Raw genomic sequence first — 22,765 nt, 5'->3', positions numbered from 1 at the left:
AGGCACGGCGAGCTGCCCTTATTAGTTAGGGAATGGTGGGAACACTCAGAATCCAAGTTCCCAGAGGCCCGCCCAGCAGGCCCTCATAAGGCTGCAGTTGTAGGCCTGCTTGGTTAACTCTGTTCTGCACAGGTATGCTGAGACGTCCTATTCCATGTGTTTGGACTACTTCAAGATGGGGGCTGGAGTGGGGTGAGACAGACGTCCTCATTTCCATAGGACAAAATTGAGGGCTAGTAAAGGGAAGACACTTAGAAGCTGGTCTCCTGCTCCGTGTGCGGGGTCCTGAGAGGAAGCAAGTTCTGGATAATCCCGCACTGTCCCCTTTCCTGCTAACTCGTGTCTCTCTCTCTCTCTCTCTAGGCTCTCAAGGGCTCCAAGAAGCTGGTGCTGTCGGTGTACTCAGCGGGGCGCATCCCTGGCGGCTACGTCACCAACCATATCTACACCTGGGTAGACCCCCAAGGCCGCAGCATCTCTCCGCCCTCGGGCCTGCCCCAACCCCATGGCAGCACCCTGCGGCAGCACGAGGGTGACCGGAGGAGCGCCCTACACCTCCTGCAAGGCGGGGATGAGAAAAAGGTGAGCCTCTGGGCCTTGGCCTCGCCGGGCCTCCTGGAGGTGGAGGGCTGGGAATGGGGGGCTGGCCGTCAAGATCACACTCTCCTTGCCAAACCCAGAATAGGGAAGTTTCTTAGAGGCTGGAAGAAGGGGGTTGGCCTGTAGGGGCTGTGGCCTTCGTCTCTCCCTCAAGTCCCAACTGAAGGGTTTTCTTTTCGTTTTAACCTATGCGCCACATACCATAATTCACACTAAGCTGCTGCAACAAGAGCCCAAATACCGTGATTTAAATAAGCTAGATTATCTGCCCCTCCCGTAGCAGAGTAAAGAGGACCGTCTAGGCTGATGGGGCAGCTCTGCTCTCCGTCTTGCCATCCTCTGGGTTACTGCCCCCTTATGGTTGAAGTCTAGTTCCCCGTAGCCCCTAGAGTGGAAAGAGGAAGAGAGAAAGCTCGGATGATTTACACTAGAGATGAGTTAACTTCTCAGTGGTCCAGACCCAGGCGCATGGCCACACGCAGCTGCCAGGACTCCAAGCTCCACAGGGCACCCACACCTGCAGTGTGGGTCTCAGGTTGTAAGGAACAGAAACCAGAAACCGGTCCTGGTCACCTTCCACAAAGTCAGAATTTACTGGAAGGGTGTGGGCAGCCCCAGAATTGAAGCTGAGGGACTCGGGGTGCAGTCTCCAGGAAGAAAGGGATCCCCATGGTTTCTGTTCTCTGCTTCCTTCCCCTCAAGATTCATGTTCCAGGGAGGGAGCACCTGATTGGCTGGCGGGGAGGTGCCCTTTGATTGACAGAAACACCAAGACTGTGGCCGGTGGAGGAGGGGTTGTAGCCCAAAGCACCATGGGGTGTTGTAACCTGAAGAAGACGGCCAGGGGCATCAACAGATGCCCCCTACAGAGCCTTCCTCCCGAGACCATGACTGTTTCTTTAGAAAGGACTTGAGAGATGGTCCCCCTGATATTTAAGGTTCACTCCGGGTGCTGTTTGCATTGCGCCCTATGGTTGCTCCTGGGACCAAGAAAGTCATTCCTGTAAGCATGACTTTGGTGTGACCATGACCATGGTCAACGCGTGACCATAACTTTGGTCTCTGGTGTTTTAAGACCTTGACAAGCTTGGGGCTCTGAGCCAACCGCCTTCCCTCTGGAGACTCTTTCCTCAGCTCTCTTTTCCTGTCCATAAGACCATAACATTTATTTAATGGGTTTTGTGTTCTTTGCTCAAATGTCGATATGCAGGAAGCGGCAGAGATGGCGGGGGCTTCTGTGCCAGGCAAGAGGCAGTGGGGTAGCCAGTTCGTATGCACCATCAGAGCCTGCTTGGGCTTCTTCAAGGTGGCCAGGGTTGCAGAGGTGGGCTCATGTCCCCCTCCCCGCCAGGCGATGTTGCTCTCTGGCCATCTTGAGAAAGCAGCACAGCCTGTGGCATTGAGTCATTTTCAAGGCCAGCCTTCCAGGGTGGGTAGAGAACTTGCTTTATCTTTTTCTCAAGCTCTTCCCTGTATAGGGCATGAACTTAGAATAGTAAGAGCTCACCGTGTGCTGGCTCTGTGCTTACAGCGTCTCACTGAATCCTCGTGGCTTCCCCATGGGGTAGGTGTCCTTATGCACATTTTACAGATGCAAAATCCGACATTCAGGGGACACTGCGGCAACTAGGACCCATTGAGCAGGTCAGCCCACACTTAGTGAGCACCTATGCCTGACGCTGTTATGGGTGGTGGGAATGGAGAAATGGACAAGAGACATGAGGCCTTGCTCTGGGGAAGCTTCCAGTGAGTTTGGAAGTCGTAGGAGGCGTGAGACAAAAATTCAGAAATGAGCATAAATGAGCAAGATAATTAAGGTGGTGAAGATTGATGGAAGGAAATAAAATCAGGAAGGGGGTTAGAGAGTGATGGGGAGGGAGGCTCTGCTTCAGATGAGGTGGGCAGGGAAAACCTCTCTGAGGAGATGACTTCTGAGCTGAGACTGAGAGAGGAAAATGGAACTACCACGTACCATTCTGAGCACTGAAAATGCCAGGCAGCAAGGACAGCATGTGCAAAGGCCCTGAGGTGGGAATGAGCATGGCATCTTCAAGTCTTAGAGAGAAGGACCCTGTCACTGGAATTGAGTGGGTGGGAGGATTGGGAGGATGTAAGCTGCCCTCTGGGAGTCTTAGAGTAACGTATATAGGAATGTAGAAGGCAAAGGCTGAGGGAATCATGCTCCAGGGAGGACCTGGATACCTCAGGAGGCAGGAAATACCCTGAACCACACCAGAGAAGCCTTCACAGATTTTATAGCTCCAGGCTGAAGCTTCTACACCCTCCCACCCCGTTCCTCCTTTTGCTGATACAACATGGAGCCCCCGTTTTCCTGTTGAGGAAGGGCATGGGGGAAATGTCTCTGGAGCCCTCACTTCTGGCCCCCTGGCCTGATTCTCTTCTCTCCAGCAGCCTGGTCTCAGCTAATATTCCAGATAGCCATGACCAGACTCCCAGACTTGCCGTGCCAAACTTCAAAAATCCTAACCTCAACCCCAGTGGGAACACACCTTCTAGGGAAATGAGTTCTCAGGGCAATAGTGATGTAAAAATCACACGTAGCAAAATTACCCTTGAAAACTGCCTAAGCTGTCCACTGAAGCTGGTTCTGGTTTTGCAGCCCTTGCTAGTAATGCCCTTCTCCACACTGAAGTGTGAGAACCATCCCATGATGCTGAAGGAAGGAACAGAAGGGAAGGACACAGGTAGCGCCTCTGGGAATCGGGCCTGTCTGCTCTCAAGTCACCATCACATCGTCAGAGGCGAATAGGGTGCACAGTTGTTCAGTGTTCCAGCTTCCCATTCTGGGCTAACCCCCAGCCTCTATAGTACAGATGTAGCCTCTGTATGAAAAAACTGGAACAGATCTGTTGTGGGAGTTAGATAGGATGGTGTCAGCGTGGCAGGGAGAGTAAGACACTGGAACCAGGCTGCCTGGGTTCAAGTCCTGGCTCCACCACTTGCCAGCTGTGTGACCTTGGATAAGTTACATAACCTCTCTGAGCCTGAATCTCCTCTTCTATAACATGGAGACAGTGGTAGGGCCTCCTCTCCCCACCACTGTGTAAGGCTCTTGGTTCTGTGCCCTGGTATGCCCAAAGTGCCTGGATCAGTGCCTGGCACAGTGGAGGTGCTCAGTAAGTATTTATTACATGAATGACTGAATTAAAATGCAGGGCTCAAAGTCCCCTACTGCCCCCTGCCAGGGTCACTGGCCCATGAGCAAGGGAGCAAGTCTCAGTGGTTTCCCGGTCCCACGGCCCCGCTCCGGGCTGAGCAGGCAGACCCTCTGCAGCAGCGACTGCTCCCCCAAGCTCATGCCTTCGGCAGCCGCAGAGATAAGGTGGGGCCCAGCTGGGAATGGAAGGCGAGGAGCCTTTGGGACTGGCTCTGAAGAAAAACCTACAGTTCTCCTCCTGTGTTTCTCCTTTACCATCACACTCACAGTGCTTCTGACACCAGATGTGGCGGGGTGGGGGGTGGTTTCCCACCAAGCAATTCTCTGCGACACCAGCTGGATGTCTTACAATTTAACTCAATTCTGACACTGTCTACCTGGAGAGAGTGTCCAGTCCCACAGCTTAAGGACTCAGTCCCATGAAACAGCCCCCTACCTGTCCCCACTTCAGATACCAGTTGCAAGTCCAGGTTATCACCTGTGCTTCCAACTGATCGGCTGTAACTCAGAGGTTCCCCTGACCCCGTCTCAGCTTTGATTAATTTGCTAAAGCGACTCACAGAACTCAGGAAAACAGTTTACTTACTGTGCACCAGTTTATTAGAAAAGGATACGGTAAAGGATACAGGCGAACATCCAGCTGGAAGGGCTGTGTAGGGCAGGTTATGTGGGAAGGGGCGCGGAGCTTCCATGCCCCCTCCAGGTGCACCACTCTCCCCACGCCTCTACCTGTTCACTGACCCAGAAGCTCTCTGAACCCCATACTATTGGGATTTTTATGGAGCCGTCATCGTGTAGGCATGATCAATTTTTTTTTAAATTTTATTTATTTTTTTGGCCGCATCGGGTCTTAGTTGCGGCATGCGGGATCTTCGATGTGGTGCGCGGACTCTTCATTGTGGCACGTGGGCTTCTCTCTAGTTGTGGTGTGCGGGTTTTCTCTCTCTAGTTGAGGCGCGCGAGCTCAGCAGTTGTGGCACGCAGGCTTAGTTGCTACCCGCGGCATGTGGGATCTTAGTTGCTACCTGCGGCCTGTGGGATCCCTGACCCGGGATCGAACCCGCGTCCCCTGCATTGCAAGGTGGATTCTTTACCACCAGACCACCAGGGAAGTCCCGTGCACGATCAGTTATTAACTCCACTTCCAGCCCCTCTTCCCTCTCTGGAGAAATTGGGGTGGGGCTGAAAATTCCAAGCTTCTAATCATGGCTTGGTCTTTCTGGTGACCAGCCACCCTCCAGGAGGCCAATCAGAGTCGCCTCATTAGAATGAAAGATGCTCCTAGTGGTCTTGTCACTTAGGAATTTACAAAGGTTTCAGGAGCTCAGTGCCAGGAACGAAGACAAAGACAAAATGTATGTTTCTTAGTATAAATCACAGTATCGCACCTGGTATCAGAACTCCCTGACTGTGTGACCTTGGGTGAGTCACTTAACCTTGAGTGAGTCACTTAAGCTTCCCTAGCCATGGTTTGGGGACGGTCATAGCAGCCATATGGGGCTGTTTCAAGAATCAATAAATCATGTGCACAGAGGATAGTGCCTGGGGCATAGTAATTCATTGCAGTAACAACCATCATTTAGCCAATGCTTCCTAGGTGCTAGGTACCTTTCATATCTTCTTTGTCCCCAAATGTTTATTGATGTCATCTCCTGAGGCTGCTCATGCTGCTTCCTGGACAGGGTTGGGGTTCTAGAGGAAGGTAGGAAGGGGGATGGCAGTGCCTGCCTCGGGTAAGCTGTGCAATTCTCATTTCACTGATGGGGAAACTGAAGATCAGAAAAGCAACAGGCCCTGCCCCAGGGTTGCCCAGGAGTAAAGGGCAGAACCAGGATGCGAACTCAGGCCTGTGGGAGGCAGTGCAGTGAGCTGATTCAATGCCTGGGCTCTGCCAGCTGTTTGACCTTGGCCATGTCATTTCACCTCTCTGGCCTCACTTTCCTCACCTGGGAAATGGGGATAATAAGAGAAACCATAGAGGAGGAAAGAGGACTCAACGAAGTAAGGCATGTAAAGTGCTGAGCACAGTGCCTGGGATCTAGGAAAGACTCAATACGTTTAGTAACCAACTGATTTAGTGAGTTATCATTATATTCTTATTATTGGTGGGAATGGTATTCTTTTCACTGTGCCAGGCTGCCTCTCACAGCTTAGCGCCCTTTCCCATAGGTGAGTTTTGTTTCCTGCCAAGTGCTTGTGGAGTTTCCAGCAGGTGATGGAAGCAGATACCCTGCTGTTGATAGGTCTGTTATTACAGTCCTGGGATGAAGACTCCGTTTTATTCCCATGTGAAGGATTTATGGGGAAGTGACTGGCAGGCAGTGGGGTTTGTTTTCATCCTTAGTATTCAAAGGTGGGGACCACAGCCGTCTGTGTGCTCCTGGGTTCCTGTCTGCTCTCTCCCCCCAGAGTCTTCATGTCCCAGAGCTGGAGAGACCAGGTGGGGGTGGGAATGGGGGAGGGACTGATCCACGTCACCAAGTGAACTGGGCTGGAGCCTTGGTGTGAGGCCCCCAGGCCAGGCCTGGCTTGTTCCATGCCCCAGCAGCACAGCCCGCAGGAAGGGTCCATCCGGGTTTGAGGCGGGAGCTGCCACTCTGTCCTCAGCCAGCCTCACTGACCTCCCCCAGGTGTGAAGCTCGCCTTCCCTCACCCCACCAGCGTCGTAAGGCACACCTTGTCTTAAAGGAGCTCCAGAAGTTGGCCTCCTCTGCTGCTAGCCCTCCCCAGTAGTCTTCCTAAAATCTGAATCTGAGCCTTTTCTCTCCTGCTTGAAGCCCAGGCTTGTTGACCTCGCTCACTGCCCCACATAGGCTAGTGCCATCCCTTCCTTCCCTGCCACCCTCCCACCAAACAGAACCCTGCAGTGATCCCAGGGGGCCTTGCTCTGTCCTGTTCCTGAGCTTTTGCACACGTTCTTGCCCTCCCCTTGCCCTGGTTGACCCCCTCGGCCTTCAGGGCTTGGAGGTCATATTTCTGGGATTCTGTGCCTGTGGTCGGGCTCCCAGGAATGGACTCTGAGACCAAGGTTTCCCTGAAAGAGGTTTATAGGAATGTGCCTGTGGTAGACAGAATAACGATGCCCCGAAGACGTCTACCTCCTAATCTCTGGAGCCTGTGAACAGGTCACTTTACGTGGCAAAGGGACTTTCCAGGTGTGATTAAGATGAGGATCTTGAGATAGAGACATTATCCTGGATTATGTGGGTGGACCCAATGTGAGCACAAGTGTCCTTAGAAGAAGGCAGGAGTGTCAGAGTCAGAAAAAGGTGGTGTGATGCCAGGAGCAGAGAGAGAGAGAGAGATCAGAAGATGCTACACTGCTGGCTTTGAAGATGAAGGATGGGGCCATGAGCCCAAGAATGCAGGTGGCCTCTAGAAGCTAGAAAAGGCAAGACAATGGGTTCTCCCCAAGAACCTCTAGAAGGAAGGCAGTCCTGTTGACCCACTGTAGACTTTTGACCTCCAGAGCTTTGAGATAATAAATCTGCGTTGTTTTAAGCCCCTAAATCCATGGTCATTTATTACAGCAGCAATGCAGTGCCCTGGGATCACCACCAGAAAAGGCATGAGGAATACAGGACTGGGCAGAGGGAGGAGTGGGCTGTGATACCATCTCTGCAGAGGCCTTGGCTGGTCCCACGGGAGCTCTGGAGCTGGGGGTGACTTGCAAGGTCATCCTGAATTGAGGCAGGGGTCAGGCTTTCGCTCGTCTGCATCAACTAGTCATTGGATGGGAGCTGCTCCAGGGAGGCTGTGACCTTAGGTGAGGCAGGTCCTGGCAGGCACTCAGCTGTGAGCCATCAACAGCCAATACTCCAGCTCAGGGGTTCCTCTGAGGACAGGGACCCAGTTAGATTCTCCCCTGAATCTGTGCCCAGTGCGGAGTTGGGGTTTGGTTTGCATTGGATGGAATGCCAGCAACGGCTCACATGTGCACGGCCTGTCCCTGTCTAAGAAGCAGCCCATGTTCATTCTCTCGCATGAAGAAGGCTTCCTCATTCTTTCCAGATCATACCTGCCCAAGCTCAGCACCATGGCTTGCCCAAGAGGGACATTTTGAAGATAATAACAATAGCTGACGCTGTGTGAGTGCTTCTGCTGTGTCATGATTCTAAGTGCTCCAAGTAGATAAACCCATTCATCACTCACAACAACCCAATAAAGTTGCTGTGGTTGTTTTCCCCATTTTATAGATGAGAAAACTGAGGCACAGGGAGGTGAAGTAACTTGCCCAGTGTTACACACCTAGCGAGTGTCATTGCCGGGATTAAACTTCCACAGTCTGGCTTCAGAGTCTACACAGGCAGCTACCACACTGTCACCTCCCAAACACACAGACCTGGATGTGATGAGGGACCAGGGTGGACCTACGTCACCTCAAACCTATCCCAGCCCTGGAGCTGCATTGGGGAAGGGAGGGGGCTAGGAAGTTGTTCCCAAGTCCGACTTCAAGCGTCCCCAGAGCCTGCTGTTCCCAGAACTCTGATGTTTCTAGGTGACTGCTCACAGGTCCCCCTGAGGGTTCTGTGGGCCTCACGGATGCTCTCCTTATAATGTAGTCATGGTGTCTGATGAGGAAATGGGGGCATAGGACTAATGGGGCTGGGGCCACTCCACTGGGCAGCACGGCCTGGCACTCTCCCACAGGGATGGGCCTCCCTGACATGCTGCGGAGTCTACAGTCTTAGAACCAAACCATGTAGAGTCGTTCTGTGTGTAGGGCTCTCTCCCGACAGTGGCCTGCCAGCCAGTAGGTGTCAGCTGCGGCTGTGTGGCCTTGTCTGGTTTTGTCCTGTGCAAAGTAGCACCAACAGTGGCTAACATCTATCGAGCGTTTTCTGTGGGCCAGAGACTAGCCTACATTTGTCTCTCAATTTGATCCTCTCCCTAGTAAGCTTATGAGGCAGACACTATTTTCATCCTCATTTTCTAGGTGAGGAGGCTGAGGCACAGAGAAGTGAAGTAACTTGCCCAAGGTCACACAGCCGGGCCCCCACTGGTCAGTTTGGACTTGAGTCTGTCCTCTTCAGCACCTCCCCGCTGACCTCCGGTGGTGAGGGTGTAGAAGAAGGGAGATAATAAATGTAAAAAGCTTCTCCTGGTGGCTGGTGCAGATAACTCTTAGATGAATGACTTTTCGGAAATAGAAAGCTAGTTGGATGGCTTCCCTAACGCCATGACATTTGCCCTCCCCTGATGCCCGCCGGGACCTCCACCCCTTCCTCACCTGTGGGTGGTCACACTGTGCTCTCTTTAGGTCCCTTACATGTCACTGGGTCTTAACTTGTTGCGGGATGTTTTCTGTCCTTTTGGGGTAGGTTCCAGCTGTTCTGGCCACTTCTTTTTGTAAGTTCCCCTTTCAGACGCAAGGCACACTTAACCTGCATGTTCCTGCAGGTTCCTGCATAGATTCTGAGGCTTCCTGGATCTGCCCCAGCCTCTCCTGCCCGGTCACCCACCTCCCCGACCCCCATCCCACCCCCGGCGCTCCCTGCTCTGGCCACAATGCCTCACTTCTCTGGTCCTCTGTGAAGTGTGCTCTCCTGCTGCTGTCCCATGACCCTGAATGCCCCTCTTGCCCTTGCCTGGTTGACTCCTGCCCACCCTCCAATCTCGTCAGAGATGTCACTTTCTCCAGGAAACCCCACCCCATCCATCCCCCCACCTCCAGGCGGGACCATTGCTCCTTCTCTGCACCCACACAGCCCGCAAGTCACCCCATCCGGCTCTGATCACACAGTACCGTGAAGGTTTGTTTACTGGTCTCTCTGCCCCTCAGGACTCTGAGCCCTTGGGAGCAGGCCCGTGTCTGGGTCATCTCCACACCCCCTGGCCTGGCACTGGGTCTGCCCTTAGTGGGCGCTCCCTGTGTTTGTGGGACGAAGCGCTGCTGAAGTGACACTGCCGTGGCCTCTCAGGATGGATGGCAGAGCAGGAGACCCCTGGGGAGGCGGGAGACCCCTGGGGTGGCAGGTGGTGGGGCCCTGCACCTGGACTTAGCCTTGATCCTAAGGTGGGAGGATGGGAGGTGAGGGAGCTGGGTGGAGGGTCCGCAGCCTGACGGGTACTCCCTGACTGAAGGGCGTATAGTCAAGGGCAGCCAGTGGAGGCCTAGAGAGTCTGTGGCCACCACGGTGTGAGGAACACATGAAAACCTGGAGTGTCTAGAGTGTTAGCACCAGAGGGGTCCCTGGAGGTCCTCTCCTCAGCGCCTTCCTTTTACCGCACTTGTACCTGTGACCCACGGAGGGGAGAGGGGCTTCCCCAAGTCACTCAGCAAACCAGGGGCAGAGCTGGGGCAGAAATCGGAATGTTCCAGGAGATCTTGCAGGCCTGAATAGGTGTGCCCTTCAGAGTATGGGAGGGGGGTCTTTAGCCTGCCGCCCCCCAAAGTTCCTGGTGCCCTCCAGGCCCTCGAATACTCTCTTCCCTCCCTCCTGCAGGTGAACCTGGTGCTGGGGGACGGCCGGTCCCTGGGCCTCACCATCCGTGGAGGAGCCGAGTACGGCCTGGGCATTTACATCACTGGCGTGGACCCGGGCTCTGAAGCAGAAAGCAGCGGGCTCAAGGTGAGAGACCCTTGACTCCCAGGGAGGGGATGGGACGCCAGGCTGCACGTGCTGGGGCGAGGGAGGGAAAGACCTGTGTGTGGAGCCCTGTGCAGCTGATTTCAACGGGACGTCCGGCGGAGCAGTGGGCCCCCCACGCGAAGGGCCTGTCCCAGCGGAGAGTCCTCCCCTGGCTGCGCGGCTCTAGTTCAGAGCTCAGAGCGGGCAGCAGGAGCCGCCACCCCTCCCGAACCCCGAGTTCTCCTAGCGATCCGCAGAGCAGGGCAGCCTCCCACGAGCTGCTGGGCAGCAGGCCACCTTGAGCTCTTCGTGGCTGCTGTTTTGGAAACACTGCTGATGGCCTGTGATGGCCCCGACTTCGGGGTTGATTGTGGTACTCGGAGAGGGAAGAGGAGAGGACGCTGCAGGCTGGGGTGGGTTTGCACCGGGCAGCCTCGGGGCTGGCGTTTGACCCAGAGCAACCAGCAATTCACTCTCATTTTAAAGAGGGCTATCTGTGTGCCCAGCATTCATAATTGACATTACACATATCAGCTCATTGAACCTTATCCCGTGGGGTAGTATGTTATTACCCGAATTTCCCGGTTGGGGAAACTGAGGCATGTAGAGGTTAAACAGACTTGTCCAAGGTCATGCAGCTGATCAGTTGCAGAGCAGGGTTTGAGCCCAGTAGTCTTAATTCCAAAGCCCATGGTCTTAACTGCTACACTGTATCCCCCGCTGGGGAGGGCCAGGAACTGGCTCAGAGCTTTGGCGGGGAGGTGACAGTAAGTGAGGCAGGGACTGTCCACAAGGGCCCTGGGCTCAGGACACAGGTCACCTAGATAAATGGCAGCATGCTTTTGGGCTAAATCCTGATGGCAGGGATGCCACAGAAGCAGTGACCCTGGGTACAGGTGGCGTTTGAGCCACGTCTTGTGGGACGAGAGAGGCTGTTGGGTAAAGGGGCTGGGCTGTGGAGCTGTCTGGTTGAAGGAGCCATGTGGTTTGACCGTGTGTGACTGGATGGGCAACTAGCCACATGTGAGGCTGGGAAAGAAGGCACGAGATGAGGTCGTGCCTTCCTAACAAAGGGCCCTGAATGCCCCACTGACGGAGGGAAGCGGATTCTCTATGCGGACGAGAAGAAGGGTCATGGCGGATCAGAGTGGTGGTCAGGAGACCTCTCCCCCCACCAAGCCACAAAGGATGAGGCTGGAGTGGCAGAGAGACAGCAATGAGACTCCAGCCCCATCCTCCATGACGTGGCTCGGGGGGTTCTCTTAGGGAACAAGGCATAATGGGAAGAGCTCTGGGTCTGGAGTCCAGATCCCAGCTTTGCTGCTTTTGCTTTAGTAGCTGTGTGACCTTGGAGAATCCATCTACCTCTCTGAGTTTCCCTTCCCTTTCCCAGATAATAACAATATATAGCATCTCTTTCTCAGAAAAAAATGAGGAACAAACTCACAGTGACATTAAAAATAAAGGTTAAAATTATTGAGGGTCTGTGTTATGGACTGAATGTTTGTGTTCCTCCCAAATTTATACCTTGAAACCCTAACCCCCAAAGTGATGATACTAGGAGGCGTGGCCTTTGGGAGGTGAGTAGGTCATGAAGGTAGAGCGTCATGAATGGAATTAGTGCCCTTAGAAAAGGGACCCCAGTGAGATCCCTGGCTGTCTTTCCGCCTTGGGAGGATACAGTGAGAAAGAAGTTGGCAGTCTACAACTCAGAAGAGGGTCCTCACCAAAACCTGACCACACTGGCTCCCTGATCTCAGACATTCAGCCTCCAGAACGCCAAGAAATAAATGTCTGTTGTCTATAAGCTATCCAGTCCGTGGTACTTTGTTATACAGCCTAGACTGACTGAGACAGTCTGCTCTTTCCCAAGCACTTTATGTCATAAAATCACCTAAACCTCCCAACACTCCTGTGAAAGCAGTTCTTCCGTTAGCCCATTTTATAGGCGCAGTATCTGGGACTCAGAGAGCTGCACAGCTGTAAGAGGCAAAGCCGGGATTCCCATCCAGGAATCAGAATTCTGGCTCTAGAACTGTGCTGGTTACCAGGCCAGCCTGGGCGGGGGTGGGGAGAGGAGTAGATGCCCCACAAATGTTGGTAGGTTCTAGGTGATTCTGAAATGCCCTGGGTCTCTGGCTTGCTATGCTCTCAGCGAGTAAAGATGATTCCTTGTTGGGACTCCAAAAGGAGACAATCTCATGGTATTCTATATGCAGATTGTATTTAATAAATTTGTTATTTTGTATTAATTTTAGATTTACTGAAAAGTTGCAAAGAGATTACCCATTTGTTCTTTATCCGGCTTCCTCTAATGTTAACATCTTATATAACCATGATGCGTTTGTCAAGACTAAGAAACTAACATTAGTACAATACTGTTAAACAAACTACAGACTTTATTCAGAGTTCACCAGTTTTCCCACTAATGCCCCTTTTCTATTCTAGGATACAGTCCAGTTCAGCATAGCACGTTGTGTTTAGCCTGTATGCATTTTTAATTCCATTTATTTTCCCCAAAATTTCAAAAAAGATTGAAGTCAGTTTCTAAACACAGAGTAAAGATTTTTTTAAACGATTAAGTGAGGAAATTGGGAGGAAGGAAACTGGAGGCAGAGAGGAAGAGAGAAAGCCGAGGTGAGAGTCCTTCCGAGAACACTTACTGTGTGGGGCTGCAAACCGCTACAGGCAGCACACAGATTTGACTCCGAGCTTCCCGGCAGCCAACACAAAGAGGGAAGCAGGTCAGGGACATTTGTAAGATGAAAACAGACCAACTGTGCTGGAGAAGCCTGGTTATTCCTCTTCCTGAGGCCTGAGGGCAGTTTTCCTCTGGTCCTTCTTAGAGAGGATGTTGTGTGACGACGTAAGCAGTGTCTTCAGTGACAGCAAATGCATGAACAGATTCCATACTTTGTTGGTGGTGAATACACTCTTACTGAATCCATGTTAAGAGAAAGCGGGAGCGGGGAGCTGCAACGTGCAAGAGAGATGATATGCTAGGTTCTGGCCAGAAGGAACTGAGCATCTCTCTCTCTCTCTCTCTCTCTCTCTCTCTCTCTCTCTCTCTCTTCCTCTGATTAATGACAGGTGGTAGCTTTGCTATCATGTTAGCCACTTACCGAGCAGTTACTATGTTAGGACTGGGCTAAATGCTTCACATTATCTTACTAATTTTTGCAACAGTATATGAAAAAGGAATGTCCTTCTCCCTCTTTGACAGGTGGCAGATTCAGGAGCAATAGTAAGCAGCTTGCCCAAGGTCGCCCAGCTAGGAAGTGCTAGATTTGAACTCACACCTGCTCACTCCAAGTCCATACTCTTAACCACCATGTTCCACTGCCTCCCAGTGATAACGTGTGTGTTACCATCTCCAGTTTACTGTTGAAGAACCAAGGCTCATGGAGATAAAGGCCAAATTCTTTCTCATGTCAGAACTGGGATTTGAACCCAGGCCTCACAGAGCCTAGGGTTGCCCTGTTTGGGGGGAATGGGAGGCCTAGGACCTTGCCCTGACCAGCTGTGTGAAGGTGGACTTGTCCCCTGCCCTCTGGGCCTCAGTCTCCCAGCTCAGACCGTCAGCAGTTGAATGGTTGGGCAGGCGGATCTCTGAGGCTTTCTCCTAGATCTGCACATTTTCCTGGCCTGAGAGCACCAGTGGGTGCCCAGGCACAGGAACGTGATCCGTTCTCCTTCACCTGCAGGTTCCCATACCCACTGAGAGATGCCAAAGTAGGTAACCTGCTGGCAGATCCCTCTTTTGTGTGGAAGGAAGGAAGGAAGTGGGCATTACATGCAGGCAACGGGTCTCCCTGGCTGCGCCTCCTTTCCTTCCTTGCATTTAATCAGCAGGTACATACTAAGGATTCCTGCGTGCCAGACACTCACTGTACTTGCCCTGTGGCTTCTGAGCTGAGCCAGACAGACACAATCCCTGACCTCCTGGAGCTTACTTTCTAGTGGGAAGACAAGGGCGGAATAAGTTCCACAACTGTTTGTTTAATTACAATTGTGATAAATACCAAGACGGCAAAGTACATGGAACTCTGAGTGTCTGGTGGTAGATATCCAGGAAGGCTTCCTGGAGAAAGAAACATTTCAGTTGAAATTTAAAAGGAGAAAATTAATTATGTGAAAGAGGAAAGGAGAATTTCAGGCAGAAAGGACAGAAGATGCTGAGTCCCTGAAGTGGGAAGAAGTGTTCCAGGATGCAAAGGAAGACCAGAGTTGGCTGAACGCAGAAAGCCAGGCAGGGAGAAGGTGCCAAATGATGATGAGGAGGCGAACAGCCAGATCACACAGGGTGTCTAATGCACCCAAGACTGCAGCCATGAAAAGATGATGCTTGAGATCTGCAGTTACTAACATGGAAGGATGTCCATGGTGTGTTATGAGGTGGGAAACAGACTGCCAAACCACATATCTATCAGGATCGCATGCATATTGTATACATATACAAAAATATGCCCAGAGAAACGTCTACACGTGGTTATCCCGAGGTGGGAAGATTATGGATGATTTTCATTTTATTCTTTACATCCTTATACAGTGTCTGAATGGAGCAAATACTAGTTTTATAGTCATGGAAACAGCAACAATAAAGCGGTTTCCATTTTGAAACAAGGCAGAGGAAAAATATTCCATAGAAGTTCTTCAGTTACTTTAGTTTGCTTCTCAGTTGCAGGCAGAGGCTTTATTTGTTCATAAAATGCCCACCTTCAGTAAAGTCCCTTCCATCTTCAGTCCCCACCGCAGTAAAGCATTTTATACTCCCTGCCACTGTTTTACTTTCTTCTCCAAGGTCCCTCGCATATGCTAACACCTGCCTACACTCACTCAGGCGTCCAGGACTGACTGATTCTGTTTGTTGCCAACGCACTTTCCATGGAATTAGGCATATTGAAATGGAATAAAGGGGCTTGGCCGTGTGGGCGGTAGAGCCAAGAACAGGCTTTATTTGTAAATGGGGCTCCTTGCTGCCCTGCAGAGCTTTCCTGGGGCAACAGTTCCCCTTGTGCCTGGCTTCCAGCCACTCCCTTAGCTCCTGAGGGGCGCTGAGAGTCCAGCCAACACTGCTGGGAGGAGAAGTTTCTCGGAGGAGGTCAGGCACTTCCCAGCATTCACCCGGGGGTGGGGGGTGGGGACCTGGGGGGCGGCCGCATGGAACTTGGAACTGTCCCACCCTCCCGGCAGGGGCCGACTGCCCCTTCGGCATTTATCTTTAGGCCTCTCTTACTCCTTTGCACCTGCCCCCAGCAAACCCTACCAAAGAATGGACCATAAAGCTTTGTTTGTTCCTTTGAGGACAGCCAGAATTGACTGGCATTTAAAACTAATAATAATGGTAGCAGTTGCTATTTATTAACCAGTTATTATGAATTGGGCACTGTGCTAAATGCTTTAGGTACACTCTTATTTAATCCTCCAATAACCCTGCGGTGGGCATTATTAATAATGCCATTTAATAGAGCAACTGAGGCTCGGAGAGGTGTAGCACCTTGCTCAGGGTCACACAGGGGTCCGGCCCTAGCCCTCCAAGCCCTCTAAACGCCATGGGCTTTGCTCTACCACCTCCCTAGTACCCTAAACTGGCTAAATATCAAAAGAATGCAGAGAAAAGCAACAAAGGCCACTTAGTCTTCTTAGAAATCACCAAGCTTCTGAAGCCCAGAGTGGTTGTCCCTGACCCTGCCCGGCTCCACGGCCTTCACCCTTGAGGTCATTCCAGGGTGGGAGGCCCATTTCGTTTTTGCCAGTGGGAGCCACGCTTCCATCCTGGCTGGGGTTCACTGGGGCAGGATGTCTGGTCTCATGAATGCCCCACCCTTGGGGTCACCACTGTGCTTACTTGTGGTCTTGGGGCCGGCCGTGGAGCATCTGCTTCACATTCGGTGTCTCAGTGGCTATGGGGATGAGCTGCTACTTTGCAGATCTGTCTTGTGTGCTGTGTGTCAGCTAAATTGGAGAAGCCAGCTGGGCTGGGCTGACCCCCTCTGCAGACTGGCTTTTGCCAGGGTTCTCTCTAGACTAAGCCTGGGATGGCATCCTTTGCAGAACACTCACCCAGTAGCAGGTGATCTCCACGTGTCAGCTCTTACCCTCACCACAGCTCTATGAGGTAGGAACTTGTAATCCCATCATAATTTGGGATTATTTATGAATGACTGTCTCTTCTCTGAGATCCCAGCAGCATGGGGCAGAGACTGGTGTTCTTTACACACTGTTACCTCCCTGCCCAGACAGTGCCTGGCACAAAGTGGGTGTCTTGAATGAAGGAGTCAGTGGCTGCAGCTGAGGCAGGCCCCAAGCCAGGTCTTTTTGACTCCAAAGCTCCAATCTTGAGCACTGCTTCATTTGCATCCTGGCCTGAACACGGCACAGAGCTGGCAGTTTTGTTAAGGGATGAATCCTGCTAAGAGGTGTTAGTGGTTTTTACAACTACCTGGGATGGGCCTGAGCAGTCAGACCCTTTCCATTAGAGACTCCTGCCTTCATGTTGAAGAAGCTGAGTAGCAGCCATGGCCCGCAGTGAGGTTTGCTCATCAAAGGTGCCCATGGGCATTTGGTGCCACCTTCGGCTCTTCCCTGATGAAGGATAAGTGGCAGGAATCCATCTATATGCATAGATCCCAGCCTCCAACCCTCCCATTTTACACATGGGGAGACTGAGGACCAGAAGGAGGGGAAGGACTGGCTGAGGATCATGGAGAGGTGGGTCCAGACACCTCTGGACGGAGCCGCTCCATCATCTGGCAGTTCGACTTTGCCTGCTGACTCTGTCTCTATGTGTCCCTGAAATAGTTCTGCTGGGAGAGAATGAGCCAGGAATACTCTCCAAGGCTGCTGTCTGTATATTCTTGGTGGGAAAAGGGTGTGGCTATTACAGAATACTTGTTTAGTAAGGATCCTCTAAAAGTATTTTTATCTGTGATTATGGCTGATTTTACAGCAGTCCTAATGAAGATAACAAAAATTACCTCTTAATATTTATATAATTCCTAACAGTAAAAAAAACACAAAAAAACCTTAGATAATAAGGGTGTGTTACAAGCAACTCTCTGCCTATGAATTCTCTAACTTAGATGAATGAACCAATTTCTTGAAAGACACAAACCACTAATACTCAAGAAAGAAAAATAGATAACCTGAAAGTTCTATATGTGTGTCAAAGAAACTGAATTTATAATTAAAAACCATCCAAAAAAGAAAACTCAAGGCCAGATGCTTCCACTAATGAACTCTTCCAAATAGTTAAGGAAGAAAATTATGCAGTCTCTCCCTGAAAATAAAAGATGAGGGAATGCTTCCCAACTCATTTTATGAAACCAGCATTATGTAATACCAAGAACAAACAAACACATTTCAAGAAAACTACACATCACTATCCTTCATGGACATAGATGTGAAAATCCTCCACAAAATTTTAGCAAAACAAATCCAGCAATCTATAAAAAGGATAATATACCGTGACCAAGTGGGTTTTATCCAAGGAATGCAAGGCTGGTTTGACTTTTGAAAATCAATGTTACTGAGAAAACCATGTAATCAGAAAAAGCATTTAACAATATTCTATGTCCATTTATGATAAAAACTCTAATCAAATTAGGAATCAAAGGGAAATTCCATAACCTGATGAAGGGCATCTTCACAAACCTATAGATAACATATTTAATGGTGAAAAACGAAAAGGTTTCCTCTAAGATTGAAATAAGGCAAAAATGTCATCCCTCACCACTCCTATCCAGTGTCATACTAGAAGTTGTAGTCAGTGCAATAAGTCCATAGAAAGAAAGAAAAGGCATACAGATCTAAAAAGAAGAAATAAAACTCTATTTACAGAGACTGATCATCTGCATAGAAAATTCCAAAGAATCTACAAAAAAACTCCTAGAACTAATAAATGAGTTTAGCAAGGTGGAGGGATACAAAAGTCAATTGCATTTCTATATGCTAGCAATGCACAACTGGAATTCAATATTAATAAAAACAATACAGTTTACAGCAGGTATAAATAACAAAATATGTGCTGTATTTGTATGCTGAAAACTCCAAGAAAGACATAAATAAATGGAGATATATACTGTGTTCCTGGATAGGAAGACTGAATATTAAGATGTCAGGTCTCCCTAATTCGATCTAGATTCAACACAATCCCAATTCCAATCCCAGCAGGATTTTTTGTAGATATTTACAAGCTGATTGTAAATTTTGTAATGCAAAGGCAAAGAAACTAGAGGAGCTAAAACAATTCTGAAACCAAAGAGCACTGTTAGAGGACTTAGTACCTGATTTCAAGACTTACTATAAAACTATAGTAAACAAGATGATGCGGTATTAGTGAAAGGATAGACACATAGATCAGTGGAACAGAGTAGAGAGTTCAGAAATAAACCCACAAAAGCATACTTAACTGACTGTTGGCAAAGTGCAAAGGTAATTCAATGGAGAAATGGTAGTCCTTTCAACAGATGGTGCTGGAACAACTGGACGTCTGCATGCCAACAAATGAACCTCAACCTCAACCTCACACCTTCTATGAAAATTAACTCAAAAATAAATCGTAGACCTAAAAGTAAAATATAACACTGCACTACTTCTACAGGAATACATAGGAGAGGGACTTCCTTGGTGGTCCAGTGGGTAAGACTCCACACTCCCGATGCAGGGGGCCCAGGTTCGATCCCTGGTCGGGAAACTAGATCCGGCATGCATGCCACAACTGGGAGTCCACGTGCCGCAACTAAGAAGTCCAGATGCCGCAGCTAAAGATCCTGCGTGCCACAACTAAGACCCGGTGCAACCAAAATAAATAATTTTTTTTTTTAAAGGAATACATAGGAGAAAAATCTGTGTGATCTTGCATTAGGCAAAGACTTTTTAGATGTGACACCAAAAGCATGGCCCATAAAAGAAAAAATTGACAAAATGGACATTATGAAAATTAAAAACTTCCCTCTGCAAAAGACACACTTTTAAGAGACTTGAAAAGACACACCACAGACTTGGAGCAGTCAATATTTTCTTTTTTTTTTTTTTTTTTATTCACACACACACACACTGTATTTTATTTTTACAAGACATAAATAGACTGACACCAAACATTGTACATGGATGACCGTCAATATTTTCTAATCCCACTTCCGACAAAGGACTTTTATTGAGAATGTATAAAGAACTCTCAAAATGGGCAAAAGACCTGGGAAATGGTTTTGTATGGAAAACTGGTTGCATGTAGTGATAGACACATGAGTCTGTGCACTTGTCAAAACCCATAGAACTGTACACAGAGTAATTTTGTTATATATAAATTATAAAAAATCAACCCGGTTGTTGCAGGGATAGATGGAGAGCAGACTGAGACAAATGAAGACAAAGGAATCTAACTATTACAGATGATTCCCGTGACCACACTGAAAGGGGATGGAGAAGGAAGAAGCTGACCTAAGCGATTTTGAAAAACATTGTTTCTACCAATACTGTAAGGCAAAGACAAGACGAACTGTACTCAGACACTGTACTCCAGTTGGCAGATTTCTTTTTCTCAAAGGGATATGGATTAAGAATTCTGAAACTACTTCATTTGTACAGGGTTCATTTGAAAAAATAAGTACATTTTAGATAGTGAGAGCCAGGTTTCTCACTCTCAGAGAAAGTTACAAGGAAGGAAAGGGAAAATAGAATAAACCCTGTGGTGTTGGACTCTCGTCAGAGGTATCAATATGGACTCACTTACAAAAAAAGAACAAAATGTATACATTTATCCACAGATAGATACAGAAATCAATATAGATGTGTATATATGCGTGAGTTAGTACATACACATATAATTCCTCACTCTATCCATTGAGAGGGGTTGTACCCAATTAAAATAGGTACAACTAGCACTCAGATTTTAGTTTCTAAATACTATTCTCTAAATGAAAGGAACCAGGGCTCTTTGTAGGAGTCATTGATTCCAGGTCTAGGGCAGAGAAGCCTGGGGTATCTTTTGGGACCAGAAAACAAAGATGTGCTACCAAATCAATCAACCAACCAATCAGCCTATCAGATGTGTACAGAGCCAACCTGAAAGAGCACCTCATGGCCAAAGGAGAAGACAGTAAATATCCATGGATCCATACTAATGTCATTACATAAAGAACGGAATAAATACATCAGTGAGGGAGAAGCGACCACTCTTCCTTAAGGAAAAATTCCCATTAAAAAAATGTAGAAGGAATAAGGGAAGAGAAAATCGCCATTAGAACATTATATTGCAGTATTAATTGCTGTAGGCAAGGTGCACCAATGGAAGCTCAATTGTGGGCAGAAGTTTAAGCAGAAACACGATGTTCTGCATAGTTTCAAAGTATCTCTACCAATATATTTTGTAATTATGCAGGGAAAAAGAATAAGTTCACAGTGGAGAATCCTGGCAGGTACCAAGTTAGCCAAGTGTAATACATATTAAGAAAGAAATCTTAACTTTTTTCTAATTGTAAACATGGCACTTGCTGGTTGTAGAAAAGTCAGATCACGCGCTGACGCGCGTTTGCGGTGACAGTCCTTCCTCCCCTGCCCCTGTCCAGCCCGGGACGTGACAACTGTCAGCCGTTGGCGTGTCCCTCCAGACCTTTTTCTCCCTGGCCTGTTGTGCACACAGTGATTTGGGGACCCTTGTTCATTCTGTTCCTTTTGTGACCCAACCATCAGCTTCTTAGAAAAGTGCTCCCTTTCTCAGTTCAAAAGCTGATGTCTCTGATTTCTAAGATTTTGACTAAGTTGTTGCCACTTCAGAGCGTCGAGAAGGCCCTCCTCAAAAGTCGAAGCACAAAAATGTAGCACAAGTGTATCTTAGCCATCTTGTTATCATTTTTTACTACTGCGATTTAGTATCTATGATGTTCTCTGCAGTCCGCTAGAGAGAAAACACAAGGAGAAACGAAAAAGTGTCTCCTGAGCGTGTCTGTTTTCTCACCTTGAGCAGGATTTGGAGAGAGTCTTGCTGGCCAGGTGGCAAGGAGGGTGAGTGGCCATGTCTCTCCCCGGGCACCCCAAGCCCGTGGTCTTTCTTGTGGTTGGAGGGCTGTGGGCATTCAGGTGGGCATCAGGTGCTGGTGATCTGGGGACCAGAGTGAGGCGTGCGCGACGCAGCACCTGGATTTGTGTCTCCTGCGTGCTCTGCATGGAAATCGTGTTGAATGGGGAGGGTGGGAGTGGGAGACAGAAGGCAGCGAAGACTCCTGGCGCCCCAGGTGATGTGCTGGCTGAGCGTCAGTGAGAGGAATGGAGACAGTGAACATCCCCTGAGTGATTTTCCCAGCCCGGCACCCTGCTAAGCGCTTTTTTAATGTTCCATCTTAATGAATCCCTAAACAATTCTTGACATAGACACTGTACATCTGCTTCATCAAAGATGATCAAACTGAAGCTCAGAGAGGTCACTTGCTCAAGATCATACAGCAAGGAAGTGGTGAAACTGGAGTAGGGATTGGCTCCAGGACCTCCCCTGTTAGCCACGAGACCCTATAACCCTGAACTTGCGTGATGGAAAAAAACAGACTGACGGCCCTTGGCAGCCAGGTCCTCAGCCCTCCCTGCTTCTGCTCAGGTCTCTGACATCAGCACAGTGACATCAGCACTTCTGCTTTTGGATTTGGAACCTGGAGGATTCTCCTGGCCATTCAGAATATGTTTAAGTAAAAGTATGGTGGAAATGGCAGAAGGTACGGCAGTGTGAGGGTAATAATAATAATAATAATAATAAGGAGCAATAATAATAGAAGGAAGGAAGTTAGGGCAGAGGAGTCTTCCAGTATTTCTAATTGACAGTAATAATCGTAGGAATCACCAGCATCTGGGGAGTGCTCCCTCGGTGCCAACCAGGGTGCTTAGTGAGTGCTGTCCCTGCGCTGAGTCATTTAATTCTCCCAGCAACCCTGTGAGGAGGCAGTAGAATCATCCTCATTTTAGAGATGGGCAACCAAGGCCCAGAGAGGTTAAGTAATACGCCCAAGGTCACACAGCTGGTAGGTGGAGGAGCTGGGATTGAAACTCAGGCAGGTCTGGAGCTTAGTCACAGAAATCCAGTTCCCACCTCTTCCTTCCCTCATACTCCCTCCTCTGGCCAACTGCAGTGGCTCTTACAGGACTTAGAGGGTCGTCCCTTTGTAAAATGGTTCTCACGCAAACTGGGCAGCTTGAGTTCACTGCCCCCGGGAGGTGAGGGAGGAGTGAATAATCCTTGACTTCGGGTTGTTTCTCTGTGTATGTGGTGTGTGTGCTCCTGCCTCCACACACCCAGTGATGTTCCTGAAATCTACAGAATAACAACAGCACAAAAGCACTAATTTTCACCGACCACTCCCAGCCCAGTCCCGCCCAGGAGGGATCATCTCGTCTGTCCTCATTGCAGCCCCTCGCAGAGGTACTGATT

The 22,765-nt window shown here is 49.5% G+C and overlaps 1 protein-coding gene across 4 annotated transcripts in view; it reads left to right on the top strand.

Moving 5' to 3' along the window:
* WHRN (whirlin) overlaps positions 1-22,765 on the top strand; it is an 89,289-nt gene that overhangs the window by 24,397 nt on the left and 42,127 nt on the right. For all 4 annotated transcript variants that reach the window (XM_036856810.1, XM_036856809.1, XM_036856808.1 and 1 more), the window contains exons 2-3: positions 364-582; positions 10,225-10,350. In XM_036856810.1, the coding sequence (XP_036712705.1) occupies positions 364-582; positions 10,225-10,350 (345 nt within the window). The remainder of the gene's footprint in view (positions 1-363; positions 583-10,224; positions 10,351-22,765) is intronic.

The sequence above is a fragment of the Balaenoptera musculus genome, chromosome 6 (assembly GCF_009873245.2).
Source record: "Balaenoptera musculus isolate JJ_BM4_2016_0621 chromosome 6, mBalMus1.pri.v3, whole genome shotgun sequence".
Taxonomy (NCBI): Eukaryota; Metazoa; Chordata; class Mammalia; order Artiodactyla; family Balaenopteridae; genus Balaenoptera; species Balaenoptera musculus.
This window is presented reverse-complemented; position numbering and strand designations above follow the sequence as displayed.